Source organism: Pteronotus mesoamericanus, unplaced genomic scaffold (genome assembly GCF_021234165.1).
Source record: "Pteronotus mesoamericanus isolate MK-2021 breed Mesoamerican mustached bat unplaced genomic scaffold, CSHL_Meso_final scaffold_507, whole genome shotgun sequence".
In the NCBI taxonomy this organism is placed as follows: Eukaryota; Metazoa; Chordata; class Mammalia; order Chiroptera; family Mormoopidae; genus Pteronotus; species Pteronotus mesoamericanus.
Window position 1 is genome coordinate 323,285 of NW_026555319.1, and position 18,807 is coordinate 342,091.

Consider the following 18,807-nt stretch of genomic DNA (forward strand, 5'->3'; position numbering starts at 1 on the left):
GCATTCCTGTAACTATCCTGGGGCTTTATGTTCTGTTACTTGGAAACAATTTGACCCTTTTGGGCACTTTTGAGATTTGCGGGAGGACCAGAGCAGTGTTTAGTCTAGAGCTCACTACCACAGCCTTGAGTCAAGAATGCCAGGAGCCCAGCCCGGTGCCCTGTGAGCTGGCCGCCCGGCAGCGGTGGGGGCAGGCATGTGGGGTCAGGCCCTGGGGAGACGCGGCAGCAGCCCCGGAGGGCTCAGCCGCTCTGCCGCTCTCATCCCTCCTGCCCCCACAACATCTCTGTCACTCCGGCCCGGTGCTGGCGTCTCCTTACTGCTGTTTCTCATTTGCCATAGGAAGTCTGAGGGTTTTAAATCAGTGGTGGGTAAGAGGGAAAGTAGAAGAAGAGGGCAAACTGCTGATTTCATTTAAGCAGTCTCTGTTTCGCTTCATTTTAGCATTCATTCTAAAGAGATCTTCCACTCCTTGACGATTTCTTTCTCTCGCTGCTGGGAGTTTCTTCTCTGGATGGATCCCTCGAACTATGGAGGCATCAAAGGAAACGTTCCGTCTCGTATCCACTGCGGAGAGGTGAGGTGACCGGTCCTGGAGACTGAAGTGACTTAGGGGTCCACGTCTGTCCGTACGGCATACACTGTGGTCACGCACTGGGTGCCAGGTCTGGGTTGAGCAGCAGCAAACATGAGAGTCCCTGCTGTCAGGCCTCTGAGGGAGAGGTCATAAGCAAGCAGACAAGTGCGTGCAGGGTCAGAGTCAGCAGGGGCGAGGGCTCAGGGTCAGTGGCCGGGGGCAGGGGCTGACGGAGATGGGGAGGTGATGGGGAAGTGGAGCTTGAAGGGACCGACGGGTGTGAGGCAGCCGTGAGTCACGGGGTGAGGGAGGGGGCAGTAGCCACAGGCACAGCTGAGAGCTGACCAGGGCAGGCCACTTACATTTGAGGTTGTGACGGAGACTCGGCGGTTAGTGACAGGCATTCTGAGCAGGGGAGTGTCAGGCCCTGACTTGGGCCCCCCCCCGGACAACAGCGCGGGAACCCAGTTAGCGTCATCCCAGGGGCAGATACGGGGCAGGGCGGAGTGAGGGAGAAGAGCTCAGTGGGCGCTGGGGGTGGAGGGGCCAAGCCATCGGGGTGGCTGTGGGGTGACGGGTGTGGGCTGTGCCCAGGCGTGTGAGCCGAGGCGTCTGTCACGGGAGGCACAGGGCAGGAGCGAGCGCAGGGCAACAGGGCCCCTGCTCTGTGGGTGGGCGGCGTCCCACCCCTGGCACTCGCTCAGCATGCGCAAGGTGGAAGCGCAGGTCGGGTGGTGGCAGGGCCGTTTAGGGGGGAGGTGGGCATGGGAACTTGGGGTCATTCATGAGTGTGGCAGCTGGGACCAGTGAGATCACTGGGGGGTGTGGGTTGTGAGGGCTGAGCCCACCCTGGGTTGGTCCCCACGGAGGAAGGGCCAGCAGGGGAGGAGCCGTGCTGCTGAGAGCTGACGGGAGAAGGCCGCCCTTGCATGCTGGGCTGGGGCGGGCGGTCCCTGGGGACGGGGACAGGAGAGCAGGAGATGCAGGCGGGGTAGGTGGATTGCGGGAAAGCAGTGCTGGTCACTGTTCTGGGGATGGCGGATGTCAGAGTTCACGTGCCGAGAGGGAAGGTGCCGTCTCAGGAGATCTGGAACTCGGACCCGAGACTGGTCGCCTGGGGCACTGTTGTTTCTTCCTTTCCTGGGCCATGGGAGGGGGAGTGAATCTTCGAAAGGGTGGAGTGAGAGTAACTGTCTCTGTGTGCAGAGCGCTGCTGAGCAGCAGGCACGTCAGCACACCACGCGCTGTTAGAGCGTCCGCAGGTGTCTGGTGGGCTCCGGGGCCAGGCGGCTGGAGAAGGTGGAATCGTGTGCACCAGGTTCAATGTGACTCCACTCGGGTGTGCTTCCCATGGCTGTGGGCAAACGTGTGTTTCAACAGGACTCCCAGAAAGAGGGCAGAACAGAGGAGGAGGAGGAGGAGGAGGAGGAGGACGAGCCTGAGGACGAGAGTGAAGGCAAGGATGACGACGGTGTGCAGGAGCTGGACGTGGAAGACCTGCTGGAGAACAACTGGAACATCGTGCAGTTCCTGCCACAGGCAGCTTCCTGCCAGAGCTACTTCCTCATGATCGTCTCAGGTGAACTGCCCAGCCAGCTTCACACCTGAGCCATCTGTGGGGCAAGGTGGCTCTGGTCGGTTGGCCTCACAAGAAGGCGAGCGGTTGGGAGACAGGGCCTGCGGGGCATGTGCGCGGTGCCGAGCTTCCTCGGAGGGGCCCCGTGCCCTCTTGCCCAAGGTGCTCACGGTTCTGCCCTGAGGTTCGTGTGTGCACGTGCGGCAACTAAAGGCAACCCCTGGGAGGAAAGGCAGAGCCCTTCCTGGATCCACGGCCTGCAGACCGGGCTTTGAAGCTGGCCTTGTGCTGTTGGGAGCGGCTATCACTGATTTGGGTCTAAAGGGTTAGAGTTTACAAACCAAGTTATCCAGGTGGATGTGCAAGTGAAGCATATAAATGACAGGCCTGACGTAATTCAGAGCCAGTCGTAGAATATGGGACAACACTCAGCACACAGACATATTCACAGAAGTGCAGAGGCGGCTTTATTTGTGGTTATTTTACATTTTTGTCTGCTTGTCCCTAGTCTCACTTTCTCAGGTTCTTTTGAAACATACGGGCATGGCGGCCAGTGTGCTGACCGCGGAGCTACGTTCTTGTCTTTGTCGCTGTCCAGCAAAGGTTGATGGGAGTTGCCTCATTTAAACGGTGCTCGCTCTCTGGACAACCTTGGGCATCAGCATGCCTAGCTCATTCCCATTTCTGTAATGGATTCTGGCTCATCTAAACGCAGTAAATAGAATCATCGCCAGTAGCAACATTTCAGCCCCGGCCGCCAGCGGCCTAACCAGCCGCGGGTGTCCCTGGGCTCTGGGTGTCCTGGGCATCAGCAGCGCTCAAGACCTGTGCCCCTCTGCAGCGTACATCGTGGCCGTGCACCACAGCATGAAGGAGGAGCTGAGGCGCAGCGCCCCGGGCAGCACCCCCGTGCGGAGGCGGGTGGCCAGCCAGCAGTCGCAGGAGGCCCAGGGGGCAGCCGGAGCCCTTCCCGGTGAGTACGCCCTTGCATGAGGCCGCTGCTGCAGCTGTGACCGGACCTCCTGTGCTCCTCAGGGCCCCACGTCCTTTTCTCAGCATCCTTGTCAGTATGCAAGACGGGAGCCTCTCCTCTTCCCAGGAGTGATCACCTTCTCTCAAGATTATGTGGCAAACGAACTCACCCAGAACTTCTTCACCATCACTCAGAAGATTCAGAAGAAAGTCACAGGCTCTCGGAACTCGACTGAGCTCTCGGAAATGTTTCCTTTTCTTCCTGGTTCTCACTTGGTGCTCAACAACCCTGCCCTGGAGTTCATCAAATACGTGTGCAAGGCAAGGACACTCGCTTTTCCCCGTGCGAGGCGAGGGGCCGGGAGTAAGCCACTCACTTACCCCACAAACGCCCACAGTGTGCTGGTCCGTGTAGTCACTGTGTGAGCTGCTGGGGGCTCATGGAGCCGCACTCCAGGGAGGGGGGTGACAGCTCAGTGAGGGACAGATACGCTTGGGAGCACAGGTGCTGTGAGCTGGACTTGGAGAGCAGGGCAGGGGAGGGGCCGTGTGAGAGGGCCTGGGGCGGAGACCACAGTGGCCAGGGTGGCCCGGCCATATGTGCATCCCAGGGACAGCGACGTCAGGGCAGAGTGGGTGCAAAGGCCCCGGGCAGGGTGATCAGGGGGTGCTGGTGAAATGACAGGTGCTCAAGGTCACGTGGGGCTGGGGGGCCGGACAGACCAGGAACCACACAGAGCTCCCGAAAACGTCCAGGCTTCTGGGGAACCTCAGAGAGCTTGCTTGGATGCCAAATGCCTTTCTGGGAAGGGAGGCTGACTCAGACGTGGGGTAATGTTACCAGACAGGGACAAGCCGGCGCCCTCGCCTGCCGAGCACTCGCTGCCCGTTGAGTGCCCCCCGGCACGCCACGCTGCGCAGGTACAGGCACGCTCGGGATCGAGTGCCTTCTGGTTGTGGTGGAGAAATGGCATCGTGGACCATTTCAGTTCCTCAGTGGACTTTGGGGTTTTTTAGTTTGTTTTTATTGCGATATAATGTGCATACAGTAAAATTCACCGTGAGGTTTGGCACAAGCACACAGTCAGTATGGAATGGTCCCTCGCCCTCCGCAGTTCTTGTCCCCGTGTTCATTTACTTGTTTAAATTTAAACACAGTGAGAGTCCCTCTCTGGTGTGTGGCTGTTGGGTTTTCAGAGGGATAGAGCTGTGCCGCCAACAGCGAGGCACAGAGCAGTCACCCCCGAGAAGTCCCCGTGCTGCCCCGTGGGGCTTCCCCTGCCTCTTAGCCCTGCCCCTACCTCGTGGCCTCTTCCAGAGTATCACAAGGGGCTGTGCGCCTGGCTTCTGACGCTTCGCCAAGCTCGCTGCGGCTCGCCAGCCTGCGCGTCTCAGCACTCGGTTCCCTCCCGGCCCGCTGGTGCCTGCGCCGTGGTGGCCCGTTTCCGAATTCACTCACTGACGGGCATTCCGGGGGGTTTCGCTTTTGGGTGATTATTCATAAAGCTGCTATAAACGTCCTCATACAGGGTTTTGTGTGGACATAAGGTTTGTTTCTCTTGGGTAAAACCCTAGTGGGCATTGCCGGGCTGCATCGTCCATCCGTTTGCATTCTTGTCTGAGGCGTCACAACTCGAGCTGCTCCCCCACCCCCCCCCCAGGGCTGGGGCTTGTTCCTGGTCAAGGGTTCAGGCTGTGTGGCAGGGTCTTGTGTTTTAACTTGCACTTTCCTGATACTAATGGTGCATTTCTTCACGTGCTTATTTGCTGTCCATGTGTCTGATGAAATTCCTAATCTCTTGCCCATTATGAAAAATTGGATCATTTTTCTTCCTGTTGAGTTCTGAGAGTTCTTCACATCCTGGAGACAAGTCCTTTATCAGATATTAATTTCCACATATTTCCTCCCAAGCTTTGGCTCATCCTTTCAAAATTGTTGTAACAGTGCTTTCCAATGAGCAAAGGATCTTGGATCTAATTTATCTTTTTTTTTTTTTTTTAATGAGTTGAGCTTTTGGTTTCATCTGGGAAATCTTTGTTTTAACCAAAGTCACAAAAATTTTCTGTTTTCTACAAGTTTTTTAGTTTTAGGTTTTACATTTAGTCTGTGATCCATTTTGAGTTCATTTTTGCATAATGCGTAAATTTAGAGAGCGAGGTCCTTATTTCTGCACAAGCACATCCAATTATGCCAGCCCTGTTGTTGAAAAGATTATCCTTCCCCCACCGAATCATCTCTGCACCTTTTTCAAGACATGACTGGCTCAGTGGATCTGTTTCTGTATCTCCGTCGGCGTCTGTCCATCTTGACTTCTGTAACTTTACCAAGTCCAGAAACCAGGTAGAGTGACTGCTCTAGTTGTGTTCTTTTTCAAAATTGCTTTGGCTATTCAAGTTCCTTTGCTTCTCCATATACATTTCCAAATAAGTATATCAGTTTCTATTAAAAAAAAAAAAAAAAAGGCCTTCTGGAATGCTGATTCCAGTTCTGAATCTGTAGGTTAATTCACAGAGAACTGACACTTTGCTGTCAAGGCTCTCAGTCTGTTCCTTTAGGGCTTTGGTTTCCTTCATCATTGTTTGGGATTTTCAGCATATAAATATTGCACATATTTGCAATGTTTCCTGGTATTCTTGTGATGGCACTGATTTTTTTTAAACTTCAGTTTCCAGTTGTTCACTGTTAATACATGGAAGTACATGGAATTTTGTATATTAATCTTATACTTGCCACCTTGCTAAACCTTAGTTCGTGTGGCCTTTTTGTAGATTCTTTGGGAATCTATGGGCTGTTAATCCTCATTACGTGTAGTGCTTGTGAACTCACCTACTTGCTGAAGTCTGCTTGTCTCACTGGCTCGTGTGGGCTTCAAATTGGACTTTAATTGGTCTTCCCAACAGTGTCCTCCTGTGGCATCTGGCTCTGGCTCTTGCTCTTGGCATCGTGCTAGGACAGCAGGGCTGGGCGGGGTGGGGGGCTCTCCTTTCAGACAGGAGGGTTCCGTGACACCCCCTCGGCCCTGCAGGCCCCTAGGCCAGCCTGGGAAGTCCTCCTCCATGGAAGGCGGCCACCAACCACTCTGCATTTGAGATTGTAAAGCTCCAGTAGACTCAGGACTGCCTGTCATTCAGGTAAAAGGAGCAGTGACAGCAGACAGAGCAAAAACTTTGGTGTGTGCCAGAGTCCCCAGACCTGAGGAAGCCTGTGAGACCTGGGGCAGAGCAGGGCCCCGTGTGTGTGGCCTTGCTGGGGGCCACAGAGGTAGAGGAGGCAACGCTGCCCTCTCACGCCCGGACAGAGTAGAAAGGCGGAAGATGCTGAGACGCTGCCGCTCTGAGAGTCAGCCGCGGGGTTTCCCAGTCCGGACGGAGCAGCGGGGAGCCCGGAAGCCGTCCCTCACCCACACTCTGTTCTCCGCAGGTTCTGTCTCTGGACACAAACATCACAAACCAGGTGAACAAACTGAACCGGGACCTTCTGCGCCTGGTGGACGTCGGGGAGTTTTCAGAGGAGGCCCAGTTCCGAGACCCCTGCCGCTCCTACGTGCTCCCAGAGGTCATCTGCCACAGCTGTAACTTTTGCCGGGACCTGGACCTGTGCAAAGACCCGTCCTTCTCTCAGGTGGGCAGCGTCCGTGTGTCAGGGCCTGTCTCCGCCTTTTCGGGTTGCATGCGATGCGCCCCTGCAAGCTGTGACGTAGATGAGAACAGGCACCGCTCTTAAGGCACTCAGCCTCCATGCGCTAGGACGTTGTCCCAGCAAACACGCAAGGACAGTGGTGGCGATGGGAGTGTGCCCTGCAGCTGAGTGGGCGGCTGCGCGCGGCGATGCCCCTCTCGCGAGAGCTCTCCTCTCTCGGGCCTCTGCTCAACGCTGGCCTCCCGAGCCCTGTGTGGGGATGCTGCCGAGGAAGGCTGCGCAGAGGCTGACCTGCTTCCTCCCTGTCCGCCGCCCAGGATGGGGCCATGCTGCCCCAGTGGCTCTGCCCCAACTGCCAGGTTGCCTATGACTCGTCGGTGATTGAGACGGCCTTGGTAGAGGCCCTGCAGAAGAAACTGATGGCCTTCACCCTGCAGGACCTGGTGAGCAGCGGGGCTGGCGCCGGCGCTTCACTCCGCCCGGCCAGCCCCCACAGGGGCTTCCAGACAGGCAGTCGGCACTCATGGGGAGCAGGGCTGTTGGCAGGCCCGGTCTCAGGGCACAGCACGGCCCTCCATGATGGCCGCCTCTTGGGTCAGGCCTCACCCACAGCCCAAGTGATTTAGTCTCATAGCACCTGTTGGGCACCTGTGATGGCCAGCTGCTGGCTTAGTGGACCTTGCACTGTAGTGAAGGGAGATAGACAGCAAACAAGGTGAAGCGTGTAAGCGGATGAGTGTTGAGAACCAGTGGGGGGCGGTGTGAGAGAGAGAGAGAGAGAGAGAGAGAGCTGGGGTGTTCAGCCTTGGATCCAGGGGACCTCTCAGCAAAAACCGAGGGAGGTGTTGGGTCTGTGACCTGGAGCAGGTGGGTGCCCGCAGCCCGGGCACTGGATGAGGTCCCGATGGCTTCGATGAAGGCCATTGTGAAGTCTCGGCTTTACCCACAGGTGAGGTGCAGGCTGTGGGGATCAAGGGGCTCCTGACCAGGGCTTCTCGTTCCAGATCTGCCTGAAGTGCCGAGGTGTGAAGGAGACCAACATGGCCGTGTACTGTGGCTGTGCCGGCGACTTCGCCCTCACCATCCACACCAAGGTCGGGCTGCCGCCTCCTTGGCTGTCACCCACACCCCCTCGCTCCCTACGCTCCTGGGCCTTGCCCTGCACCCGCCCCTCCTCTGGGACTCGGTCTCACAGTGACCATTCCTTCCGCAGGTCTTCATGGAGCAGATCGGAATCTTCCGGAACCTTGCCCAGCACTTTGGCATGTCGCACCTCATGGAGACCCTGGAGTGGCTGCTGCAGAAGAGCCCCCAGCCGAGCCAGTAGCGAGCCAGGCACCGCGCCCGTCTGCCCCAGCGCCCCAACTCAGGGTCTTCCCGACTCACGCGCAGGACGCAGCGCCACAGAAAACGACCACCAGGACGCTCTCGGGGAGCAGGTCGCTGGGCCCAAAGGAGCCAGAGCAGGGAGCGGCCCACCTTTCAGCTCCTGGTCCCAGTCTTGGTCTGCGCAGCTGTGGACCTGAGAGCATCCCCAGCGAGCGCAGGAGCAGGTCGCTTCTCACTGTGCGAACACGCGGGTGGCCTCTGCTGCCGCTGCACGGCCCTGCCCCACTGCCCCCCGCCCCTGGCCGCCCTCGGGGTCTCCCGTTTGAACCGAGACCTGAGGGTGACTGGAGGCCAGACCCAGGGCACGGTGACGCCTGAATGGGCATCTGCAGCCCCTGCTGCCCAGGCACTTGTTACCTGGCGGAAGCACATCCCACAGCGTCGGCCCAGGCCCGTTCAGGAACCAGGACCTGAGCCTGTGGGGCCCCGGGCGTCTTCTGCACGATGGGTTCCAGGGACTTGGGCTTCTCCGTGGAGACCTCCTGGTCAGAGCAGGGGGTGCAGGCAGCTCGTCTGGGCCAGGGCTTCCCGGAGGGCCTGTCTGCAGCCCCCCCCCCTCAGAACCTGCATGGGCCCAGGGAGGGGTGGGGCGCACTGTTGATCGTGGGCTCCGCAGCCTATGTTACTATCTGGATTTTAGGAAAATAGTTTTCCACCCACAAGATTTTTGGTTCTTCAGGGGAAGGGAGGAAGGAAAGAGCAGCAATTTCATCAGGTGGAGGCAGGTCCTATTCTTGCTTCATCCTCAGGGATCGGTCCAGGACCTCTGACCCCACCAGGCACCCAGCTGAGGGTTTCCTGCCCAGGGGGCCTCAGCATCCGTGTACTCAGAGCCCTGGCCTGCAGAGCTGGGGGTGGGGGGTGCCCGGGTCCACTGCTGAGCACCAGCTTTCCCCCGCTCTGTCTTCATCAGCCCCAGAACATAAGCCTCGTGCCCCTCGATTTTAATGACATACACTGGAAACAGGAAGAGTTGGTGAGGCAGCGAACTCAAACCCCAAATGGTGGGCTTGTGGGAGGCCCAGGTGGGCCGTCGGGCCCCACGGAGCCTGGTCTAACTTTGTCCTTGCTACCTAATTTCTGTCTTCCAGTTCAACTTTGAATTTTCATCTGAATTTCACATTTCTTAAAATGTGTGCTGTGTTTGTGCAGAGCCCCTCAGCCTCTGGAGGGGGCTGAGCCGCTCACAGCTGTCTGTGTGGCTGCGTTGGCCCCCGGGCTGGCCCAGCCCAGTGGCCGGAAGAAACCTGATGCCGGCTGGAAGGTGGACGGAGCCCAAGTCAGCCCCAGACGGAGATCAGATCAAATTAGGGCCGGGGTGGGGGAGCTAACCAGGCTTCCCGGTAGTGATGCCAAGGCCTCGGGGGGGGGGGGGGGGCCAGCCCACAGTCTCGCCCAGGGTGCTGCACTCCCTGTCCCTGCAGCGAGGTGGGGCCCTGCCGCTCTGGGCTCTGCAGCTGCCGGCAGCTCCCCAGAGGCCAGCTCAGGTGGCGGCATTTGGGGTGCAAGGCCCTGGTCACTCATGGGAAACCTGAGCCCCTGGCCCTGGTGCTTGAGCTTGCAGCCCAGCCTCAACTGGAAAAGCCAGTTTCTCCGAAACCAGAGCTGGACATCTGTGAGCCAGACACTCAGGATGTCACGGGCATTTGGGTGACCTGCGCAGCTGACGCCCCAAGGATGGGAGGTTCTGTGGAGGTGGCTGGGTGGGGGCTTCAGGAGTGTGTCCTGGCTGCAGCACGTGTGCAGCAACTGTCCGGTGTGGGCGGGTGGGTCCTTGCACTTAGGGATGCCCAGGGTGGTGCGGGCTGAATCTTCCCTCCCCTTCAGCTTGGGCGTGATGGGTCGCAGGTGAGATCTGTGCGAGGCACTCGGCTCATGCCTCCTCACGCCTGCACACTCGCCGTCACTCGGAGAAGCGGCTGTCCCCAGAGCGTGCTCTGGTCTGGCAAGGAGCTGAGTGCAACAGCTGTGGCATCTGAGGCTGCAGCAACCAGGTTACCCACATGCCTAACCAGGCTGGCACCAGGGGCCCCTGCTCTGTCCAACTGGGTTCCTGCCCAGCGGTGCCCCTCAGAACCTGGAAGGGCATTTTGGTTTAAGAGCCAGTGGAACCAAAGCTTTGGTTTCCTCTGGGTACATCTCATCACCTCCCTCCTGGCTTCTGTCCTTGTTGCCACTCTTCCCTCATTCTAAGGGCTGGGGCCTGGGGTGACCCCTGCCGGAAGCCAGCGCTCACACTAACCGCTGTGCTGAGAGGAATCGGGGGTCGCCCTGCCCTCGGCCTGGCCCACCCACCAGCCCCCGGGGCAGATGCGACAGGGACCTGGTGGAGGGAGGGCGGCATTGTGCCTGCACACGCACCAGGCGGGTTAAAGCTCCTGCAGAGGCGCACGCTGTTGGCCTGTCTCCAGGCCCCAAGATGCTTCTCCCACAACATGAGGCCAGACGGTTCTGGTCACAGGTTTATTGGATTCTGGACATGTGATCTCTTGCCTAGGAGGCGAGCAAGGGATCTGGGCGGGTGGTCCCAGGCTGTGTGGGCAGGGAGGGCAAGGAGCTGGGGAGGTCGGGAGGTGGGGGCAGCTGGGGTCGGGGTGCTGCCCCTGTCAGCCTGCGGCCCGACTGCGTGGAGGTCCTTTGGTTCCCTGTTGGTTGTGTGGGGGCAGGGCCTGGGTTCTTCAGGCGGGTCCCCGCCAGGCTTCGGGGCCAGGCCCAGCCTTTGTGAGGGGAGGTGGGGGAGGGCTCAGAGCTGAGCCAAACCTCGGGGGTCTGTGAGCGTGGAGTCCTGCTGGGAAGGCTCGGAGGCCCAGGGCCCCGGTCCTGCACCCCGACCGGGAATGTCCGCCATCTGCTCAGACAGGGCGGAGGTGGGACAAGGCCGTGGTGGCAGGGCGGCCTGGGCCTGGCTCCGCCCCTCTTCCTGTGGCCTGCTCGGGTCCGTGGGGCAGGGGCAGGGGGGCGGAGGGGCCTGTCCCAGAACGAGGGCCAGGGTCACAGGCCAGCTACCTGGGGAGTGCCTTGGCGTACACACCTTGTCGAATTTCTTATGGCTGTAGACTTTGTTTTTGTTCATGAACGTTAGCAAGATCCAGTCACACAGGAAGGAGCCCTGGGGCCAGCGGGACAGGCATGTGAGGGCATGGTGAGACCCCCACCCACCACACGCGTCCAGCCCGCGGTGTGCGCTCCTTACCACCCCGACGGAGGTCAGCGCGGTGGCCAGGTTAATGATGGTGGGAATCAGGCTGAACTTGCCTGCCTGGGGAGAAGAGGCCACCTCAGACCGTCGGGGTGGGGGCCGTGGAGCTGGACCAGCCGAGCTCCGGCCCACCCAGGCCGGCCGGGTTACCTGTCCGTGCACAATGACGTCGATGCGGACCCCGTAGGCCTTGATGAGCGTGCGGGTGGTGGTGCCATTGATCTTGTAGTACCTGGCAAACCTGGGGTGGGACAACCGGGAAGGGCATCAGAACCTGGGACCAGAAGACCGGCTACCTGACCCTGAGGAACTGGCAGTGGGCGACGCCAGAGGGGCAACTCTGAGTCTCTGCTGACCACGGGTGCCCCTGCCTTTGAGCACCTGCCACAGCCAGGGTGGGGGAGGGCCCAGCTGTCCCAAGGCCAAAGCACCTGAAGTTGTAGCCAGAGGAAGCTGGGACGTGCTTGGGGTCGAGTCTCCGGAAGGAGTACTTGGGGTTGCAGCTTGATGCCGGCAGGTCCAGGTCACAGTCCCAGTTGATAATGACCCCAATGACACCACCCTGCCCAGACATGGATACAGAGATGGGGGTCAGGGCGGCACACATGACCCTCCAGAGCCCTGGGGTCCCGCCCTGAGGCTGTGTGGGGTGCACATCATGGGGAACCAGGGGGTGCTCAGGGCCCAGAGCCGGGGAGTATGGCAAGCGCCCCACATCTGAGGCACTAGGAGACAGCAGGGGTGTCTGCGTGACCAGGAGTCAGTAATTCAGCGGGGATCCTGCCCAGCCAGGCAGGGCACCCGGTCCCCTCCCCTCCGCGCGCCGCCCCGCCGGCCCGACAGCCAAGGGACGGCCGGCCGGCCGGAGCCCTCACCGTGTGCGCCAGCTCGGTGAAGTTCTCCCCGGCCCTCTCCACGATGAAGCCCAGCCGGAAAATGGGGCAGTACAGGTGCGACGCTTCGTCGAACGTGCAGCGCTTCAGGTAGCCGTCCCTGCGGTTCTCGATGTTGCCCCTGCGCACGCCCGGCGCGTCAAGCGGGCGCGGCCTTCCCAGGAAGCGCCCCGTCCCCGCCCTCGGCCCGCACCCGCAGGCTCTCACTTGGAAAACCGGAATTTGGGATAGTGGATGCTGTTCTTGATGAGGATGGTGAAATTTGGGGCCATCTTTCCAAGAAATTGGCTGAGGAGGCAAGACTGGGTGTGTTTAGTTCCCCCACCCCCGCCCCCAAGCCTCCCTGGCCGCACGCCCACCCCCACCCCCCACCCCCGAGGGAGGCGCAGAGTCGCGGGCGGGGGGCGCCTGGGTCCCGGGTGGTTGGGGCGCACCTGACAGAGGCGCCGTCCTCCACGGGGCACCAGCCAGACACCTCGCAGGTCTTGGAGGCCCCGTGGTAGTAGGGCACGCAGCGCCCCGTCCGCACACCTGCGGGCACAGGCGCTCAGGGCAAGGAGGGGCGCCCCGGCCCACCCCCACCCCCGCGCCCCCGCGGCGCCCGCAGACCGTTCCCCAGCATGTCCAGCTCTCCGGCCACGCAGTCCTCGTCGGAGTCGCAGGTGGCGTTGGAGACCCGCGCACTCTAGGGAGAAGGCGGTTGGGTCAGGGCCGGACGCCCGCGGTCCCCGGACACAGTCCGGACCCTCCCCGTTCCGTCCTCGACCCCGCCTCACCTCGGGGCAGGTGCCCAGAGTCTGGGAGCGGGTGACCTCGATCCTGGTGATGATGCTGAACACGCTGCCTCCCTGGGCTCAGAGGAGGGGACAGTCGGCGGGCGCGGGCAGCGCGGCCCCCGTCGGACCACCCCCAGCGCGCGGCGGGCGGCACTCACCTCGGGGGGCTTCACGTACTCCTCCACGTCCCACACCTTGTGCTCCGACGCCGTGATGCCCTTGACCTTGGTGATGACGGAGCTCTCGGGGCCCGTCTCCCGGTCCTGGTAACTCTTCTGCACGATGAACACGTACCTGTGGGGACGCGGGGCCAGCTCGGGAGGCGGCCGGGGACCCCGCGGCCTCTCCGCCCCCACCCCGGAGCCCAGCCCCGCGCGCACCCACCACACGAAGTAGAGCAGGATGAGCAGCTGCACCAGGCGGTACACGACGCCCAGGCGCCGGTTCTTCACCACGATCACCTTGGGCGTCTCGTAGTCCCAGAACGCGGACCAGCAGCCCCGGGCCAGGCGCCGGGCCGCGGCCGCACCCGCCGGGGGCTTGGGCTCCGCGGCCGCCATGGCCCCGCCGCCCGGGAAGCCGGGGCCCGGAGCTCGGACAGTCGCGAGGGTGGGACGCGGCGCGCGCCCCGGGGCGGGGCGGGGCTGGGGCTCCGCTGGGGCCGCCTCCCGGGGCGTGGCCTCGCCCGCCCCGCCCCGGGTCGGGGGTCCCCAGCCGGCGCCCGGCGCTCTTGGCAGGTGTCACCAGTCGGGGCCTGGAGCGGGAACTCCCGGAGCGGGCGCAGCGGGGGTCGTGCGGCGGTCGTCCCCGGGGTAAGGCACCGCGCGTCCGGGGGGCACTTTCTCAGGATGGGGCGCGAGATGTGGCGGAGCGCCCCGCCCCCTGCACGTCTCCACCGACGTCCGCCGCGCAGCGCGCCCGGGACCCGAAGCGCAATCCTTTTTAAAACAACGCACAGCGTTAAATGCGATTGCACCCCAGTGAAGCTGCAAATACATTCGCGCGCCTGCGGGGCAACGGCGCGATTTCCCCGAGGGCAGCCCGTGGCCCCGCCGCGGCCGGCAGGCGCAGGCCCCTCCTCGGCAGCCTCGGCCTGGTCGTTCCGCGGCCCCGGCCTCGCGCCCCGCTCTCCTCCGCCCCGCCCCGGCGGGGCCGCGCGCCCCACGATCTTAAACACTTCCGATCCCTTTTACTTGCCAACCAAAGGGTTTCGGTTTTTAACTTTTTAGTTTTTACTCCAACTCATTATTTTGGAGCCAATCCCAGACATGGCGTTTCACCAAATGATAAATTTCTTGCACTTTTTCGAGGTGACGTTTACATAGCATCTAATGAACCATTTTAACGAACCGGTCGTGGTGAACACGTCGGCGGGACGTACCGCGTCCTCAACGTCGAGCAGCCGCTGTCCTCGACTTCCTCTCCCGCTCACCGTCTCCGGCGAAGCCCCGCAACCCACGCAGCCAGTCCCCTCCGCCCCTGCCGGCCGGCGGCTGCCACCGACCTGCCGCCTCCGTGGGATGGTCCGCTCGGGGCCCTTCCCAGGCCGGAGTCCCGCCGCACCGGTCGATCCGCGCCTGGCGCGTTCCGCGTACCCGCCCGTCTTCCAGGTCCGACCAGGGCCGGTACCGGTTTCAAGCGCTTCGTTCATTTCGGCCGCGGATCCTTTCCCGCTGTGTGACATCCCACGACGTGTCTGTTGATCCGTTGATAGACGTTCCGGGGCCTCCCTCCCGTTGGCTGCTGTGACTGAAGCTGCTGCGAATATTCGCGTACGAGCCGTTGTCTGAGCACCTGGTGTCCATTTGGGGCGTGTACGCCTGGCAGTGGGATCCCCGGGCCCTGCGGCGCCCCTTTTGAGGAAAGGCCAGGCCGTTTTCCAAGCAACTAAGCCGTTTTCCACCCCAGCCAGGAAAGGACAAGTGTTCCCTTTTCCACGCATTCTTGCCAACCCTTATTTTCCACTAATTTGGTTATTGCCGTCCTCATGGGTAAAATGGTATAATTTCTTCGGATAAATGTTTATTCATGTCCTTCGCCCATTTTTAAATTGGATTGTCTGCCATTCTGCGGTCCAGCTGTGGGACGTGCCCGGGCACTGGGGATATTCGACCCTCACCAGATACGTGCATGCAGGCATCTTCTCCCATTGTAGGGTGTCTTTTCACTTTCTGGATGGTGTTCTTTAATACACAAAAGTTTTTAATTTTGATGAAGTTCAACTTAGCTGTTTTTGTTTTTTTGTTGCTTGGGCTTTCGGTGTGTAAGAATCCGTTGCTAAATCCAAGGGCATGAAAATTTATGCCTGCTTTCTTCTAAGGGTCGTATCATTTTACCGGTTTGTCATTAGGTTGTTGAACCATTTTGTGTTAATTTTTGTACATGAGTTGAAGCCCAAGCTGTGAGACTAGGCTGGTTGCTGCCAGTGCTGGGCCTGGGGCTCGCTGAGGCCGGCTGCTGCTTGTCGGACAGGAGTTAGGAAGTTGTGAAGCTTGAGCCTAGACCAGCCGTTCATATGGAAAAGCCTCTGTTAGCAGCTGTAAATGGGATGGGCCGGAGTCTCAGGGGATCTCCAGGGCTGGACACACAGGGTGAGCCAGGGTGATGGAGTCTCAGATACGGCAGCAGCCTGCCAGCTGAATGGCGGGGGGTGGGGGGGTGTGCAGAAAAGGGACAATGGTCTCTGCTCACATTGATGCCAGACACCTCAGCTCCTCCCTTTATGCCACTGGTGCCTTCCGAGCTGCCACCCCGGCGCTGGAGCGCAGAGGGAGTGAGTCCGAGTAAGTCCGTGTGTGGATTCTTTAAGAGGAACTGCTTGGGACTCCAGAGTTTCTTCCACCGACTCAATCTCTGCTGGTTTTTGCAGCCAGAAGTTGTGGGGACTTACCTTCCTGGCCCTGGAACCCTGGGCTGAGGGGCCTGGGGTGGGGCTCAGACTCCTCGCTCCTGAGATGTCCCTCCCAAATTTTTACCTACGACACACGGATGTGGGACCAGCTGGTTCCGCATCTGCACCCCTCCTACCAGTCTGGATGGATGTGGTTTCTTTAATTCCATAGTGTCAGACTTCCAACCAGCTCGATTTCTGACGGCTCTGAGTGATGGGTGTTCTATATTTTAGTTGTAATTTGATGTGATTGTGCAAGGAAGTGAGCTGTGTCTGCCTACGCTGCCGCCTTGACCGGAAGTGATTTGTTCTTTTTCAATATTGTTTTGGTGGATACTGTTATCGGCAGACAGGGTTTCTGCCTGTGCCTTGGAGCAGAGTGGCTGGCCACACTGTTCCATGCTCACAGGGGCACATAGTACTTAGCTTTCCACTGGCCAGAGGCTGGTTGCTGTGGCCCACGGGCAGCCTGACCCAGCACCCCAGAGAGGCCCACGCCCTCGCTCCTCGCCTGGCACACTGCGCCAGTAACAGCAGGATCAGAAGGTGATCCTTGAGCAAAAACGCGAGAACTGCGCTGGGGTGTGGCAAGGGCATTAAAGAGTCTCCTGGGGCCATGATCGTGAACTAAAAGAGAAGCTGCTTACTCAGTACCCCTGCAGGGCTCAGGGCAGCGCGCAGAGGTGGGGTCGAAGGGAGGACACCCAGGTGTGGAGCACAGGCTCAGTCACAGAGACTGAGTCACAGGGTCAAGAAAGAGAAGACAAGAAGGGGAGAAGTGGTAAGTAATTGAAGAACATTATTTGATTTGAACAAAGACTTGTGCGTGTAGGTTGATATGACTTTTGGGGCCTCAGGCAAGATGACATCAGAAAGAGGTGCCCATCTACAAAGTCTGGGTGAAAAGTCCAAATTCCAGTGATGTAGAGAAACCCACGCCACGCGGGAGGCTACCTTCTCCCATGGGGGGAGCGCCGCCCTGCTGGCCATGTGCAGGTATTTCCTCTTCTAGATGGATGCAGCATTTTCTCCTCATCTTTTCTCAGAAGAAAAGCTGTAAGCTTAAATTGATCCAAGAATTTAATGACTTCTTTTATCGTCTGAGATGAGTTTTCTGGCCCGTGTTCGGGATATGGGTCAGGCTATAAGAAGAGTGTAAGAGCGTCCCTAGCCAGGTAGCTTTGTGTTGTGAGGGCCCACCCATCAGAACCCAAGTAGCCACGCAATCCAGGGCCGAGCCTGTGTTTGATTGGTTTTGGGAGACCCCAAATGCTTCTTGTGGGGTTTAGATAAGGTGCCTTGGCAGCTGCTGGTAGGACATTTAAGAGCAAGTGGAAACTCCGTGAAACTCCTTAGCTGGCAACTTTATAAGGCCAGCTAAGGTGTCGATTAAAATCGATAATTTGCATAATACATTTAAATAGGTTAAAAACTTAACTTTGGAAGGACCGAGTCTCATCATTTTTTTTTTAAACTTAAAAAGGCATTTTACAAGGAAAAAAAGTCACTCAAATTCTAAAACCCTTGGATATATGGAAATATTACTTCCTGGCAAGAGTAGAATTAAAAACTATTTATCAATAACAATGTAAAATCAACCAAGTCCTCAGTAAAAGTTAGAGTTCCTTTTCCAAACAGCTTGGCTGAGACAAGCCTCGCTCCACACGACACCCGTGCGGGGTCAACGACGGGCTCTCTCCGGCATATCCTGGGGGCCCCGCCGGCACCGGGACCCAACCTCAGCGCACTTGCTTCTCCTCACGCCCGCCCACCCGGGAGAAACCCCACACCCGTGCCGGCCCCTCCCCTGCTCACCCTGCGCCCTGCCCGGCCCTGGGCACTATTGTCCACGCCTGTGGTTTCGACTAACAGTCCAAACCCGCAGCCGAGCTCAGGTGACTTCGTTTTTCTGCTCCCACGCATGCCCGGCCGCCTCGGGGACGCGTCCTGACCACACACGGGACAGGGCGCTGCCTGCCTGCTGGGCTGGTCCCTGAGTTTTGGGTGCTTTGCGAGGCCATGTCGACACTGAAACACTGGGCTCAGGCGAGCCCATCAGACCCACTCCCCGGCCGGCCCCCCAGCCATCAACACGGAGCTGCTTCTCGGCTCCAGCCGGGGGCTCGGCAGCTCCAGCCTCGGAGCGTCTACACTCCCGGAAACCCTCTGCTCTTACTCTTTGCCTAAAACGCTCGTGACCCCTCTCTGGCCCTGACCCCCGACCCTCGCCCCAAGACCTGGTTGTGCCCACCTCCGGTCTTCCCTGCCTTCTTGCCCCATTGCGTGCAGACCCTCTGCCCCTCCTCAAAATAAGGAGGAGTCCTCACCCCCAGCCCCTCGATCACCCAGCCCCGCCCCAGCACCCCAGCCCCATCCTGCAAGGCACCTGCCACCCCCACTGCGACCTATCCATCGATGGGCCTGGGGCCACTGCCGAGCTAGACCCAGAGCGCCTGGGTGACGGGGTGGCAGGAAGAGGCCGTTGTCCCTCTGCAGACCCCAGGGCAGCGCCTGGCACCCGGCCAGTTCAATAAGGCAGGCAGGCAGTGTTTATTATGAACAAACTCTGAGAAACAAACAAGAGGAAACAATGTTCCGAGAGAACAAACGCGCTGTTTGTCCGGAGCTTGGCACCCGACCCCGCCCCTCAGACCCACAGCAGGCGACCTGGCCGTGGGGGCGTCGCTCCAGGTGGGGAGGGGGCCCCACGTGATCGGACGGGGGCCCGTTTGGCTTCCCGGGCTGGACCTGAGCTGGAGGCGGGTCAAAACCAGGGACGCTCCGGGCAGTGACCCAGAGCTGGCCATCTGGGCGGCGGCTGCGGCTGGCTCCCTGGCTGTGCGTGGGCCGGAGGCCTGCTGTCGTGCGTGGCCGGACATGGTCCGCTGTCCATTT

The 18,807-nt window shown here is 59.9% G+C and overlaps 2 protein-coding genes across 7 annotated transcripts in view; one reads left to right on the forward strand and one right to left on the reverse strand.

The window, feature by feature from the left end:
• The window catches only part of POLE (DNA polymerase epsilon, catalytic subunit), a 36,594-nt gene extending 28,502 nt beyond the window's left edge, over positions 1-8,092 (forward strand). The window contains exons 42-49 of the mRNA XM_054594239.1: positions 445-577; positions 1,958-2,156; positions 2,995-3,126; positions 3,253-3,446; positions 6,547-6,747; positions 7,083-7,208; positions 7,770-7,859; positions 7,979-8,092. Coding sequence (XP_054450214.1) covers positions 445-577; positions 1,958-2,156; positions 2,995-3,126; positions 3,253-3,446; positions 6,547-6,747; positions 7,083-7,208; positions 7,770-7,859; positions 7,979-8,092 — 1,189 coding nt within the window. The remainder of the gene's footprint in view (positions 1-444; positions 578-1,957; positions 2,157-2,994; positions 3,127-3,252; positions 3,447-6,546; positions 6,748-7,082; positions 7,209-7,769; positions 7,860-7,978) is intronic.
• A 2,805-nt stretch (positions 8,093-10,897) lies between these two features.
• Positions 10,898-13,582, reverse strand: P2RX2 (purinergic receptor P2X 2). Of its 6 annotated transcripts, none has more exons than XM_054594449.1 (12): positions 13,407-13,582; positions 13,181-13,316; positions 13,023-13,094; positions 12,856-12,931; positions 12,681-12,777; positions 12,454-12,534; positions 12,229-12,367; positions 11,785-11,915; positions 11,504-11,594; positions 11,348-11,413; positions 11,186-11,263; positions 10,898-10,939 (listed from the first exon to the last, which is right to left on the reverse strand). In XM_054594449.1, the coding sequence occupies exons 1-12, from the start codon at positions 13,580-13,582 to the stop codon at positions 10,898-10,900; spliced, it is 1,185 nt and encodes a 394-aa protein (XP_054450424.1). The 6 variants fall into 6 exon arrangements, with proteins under 6 accessions (XP_054450424.1, XP_054450422.1, XP_054450420.1 ...); XM_054594447.1 differs by having other exon boundaries at positions 10,898-11,002; XM_054594445.1 differs by having other exon boundaries at positions 10,898-11,263.
• Positions 13,583-18,807: the final 5,225 nt, after the last annotated feature.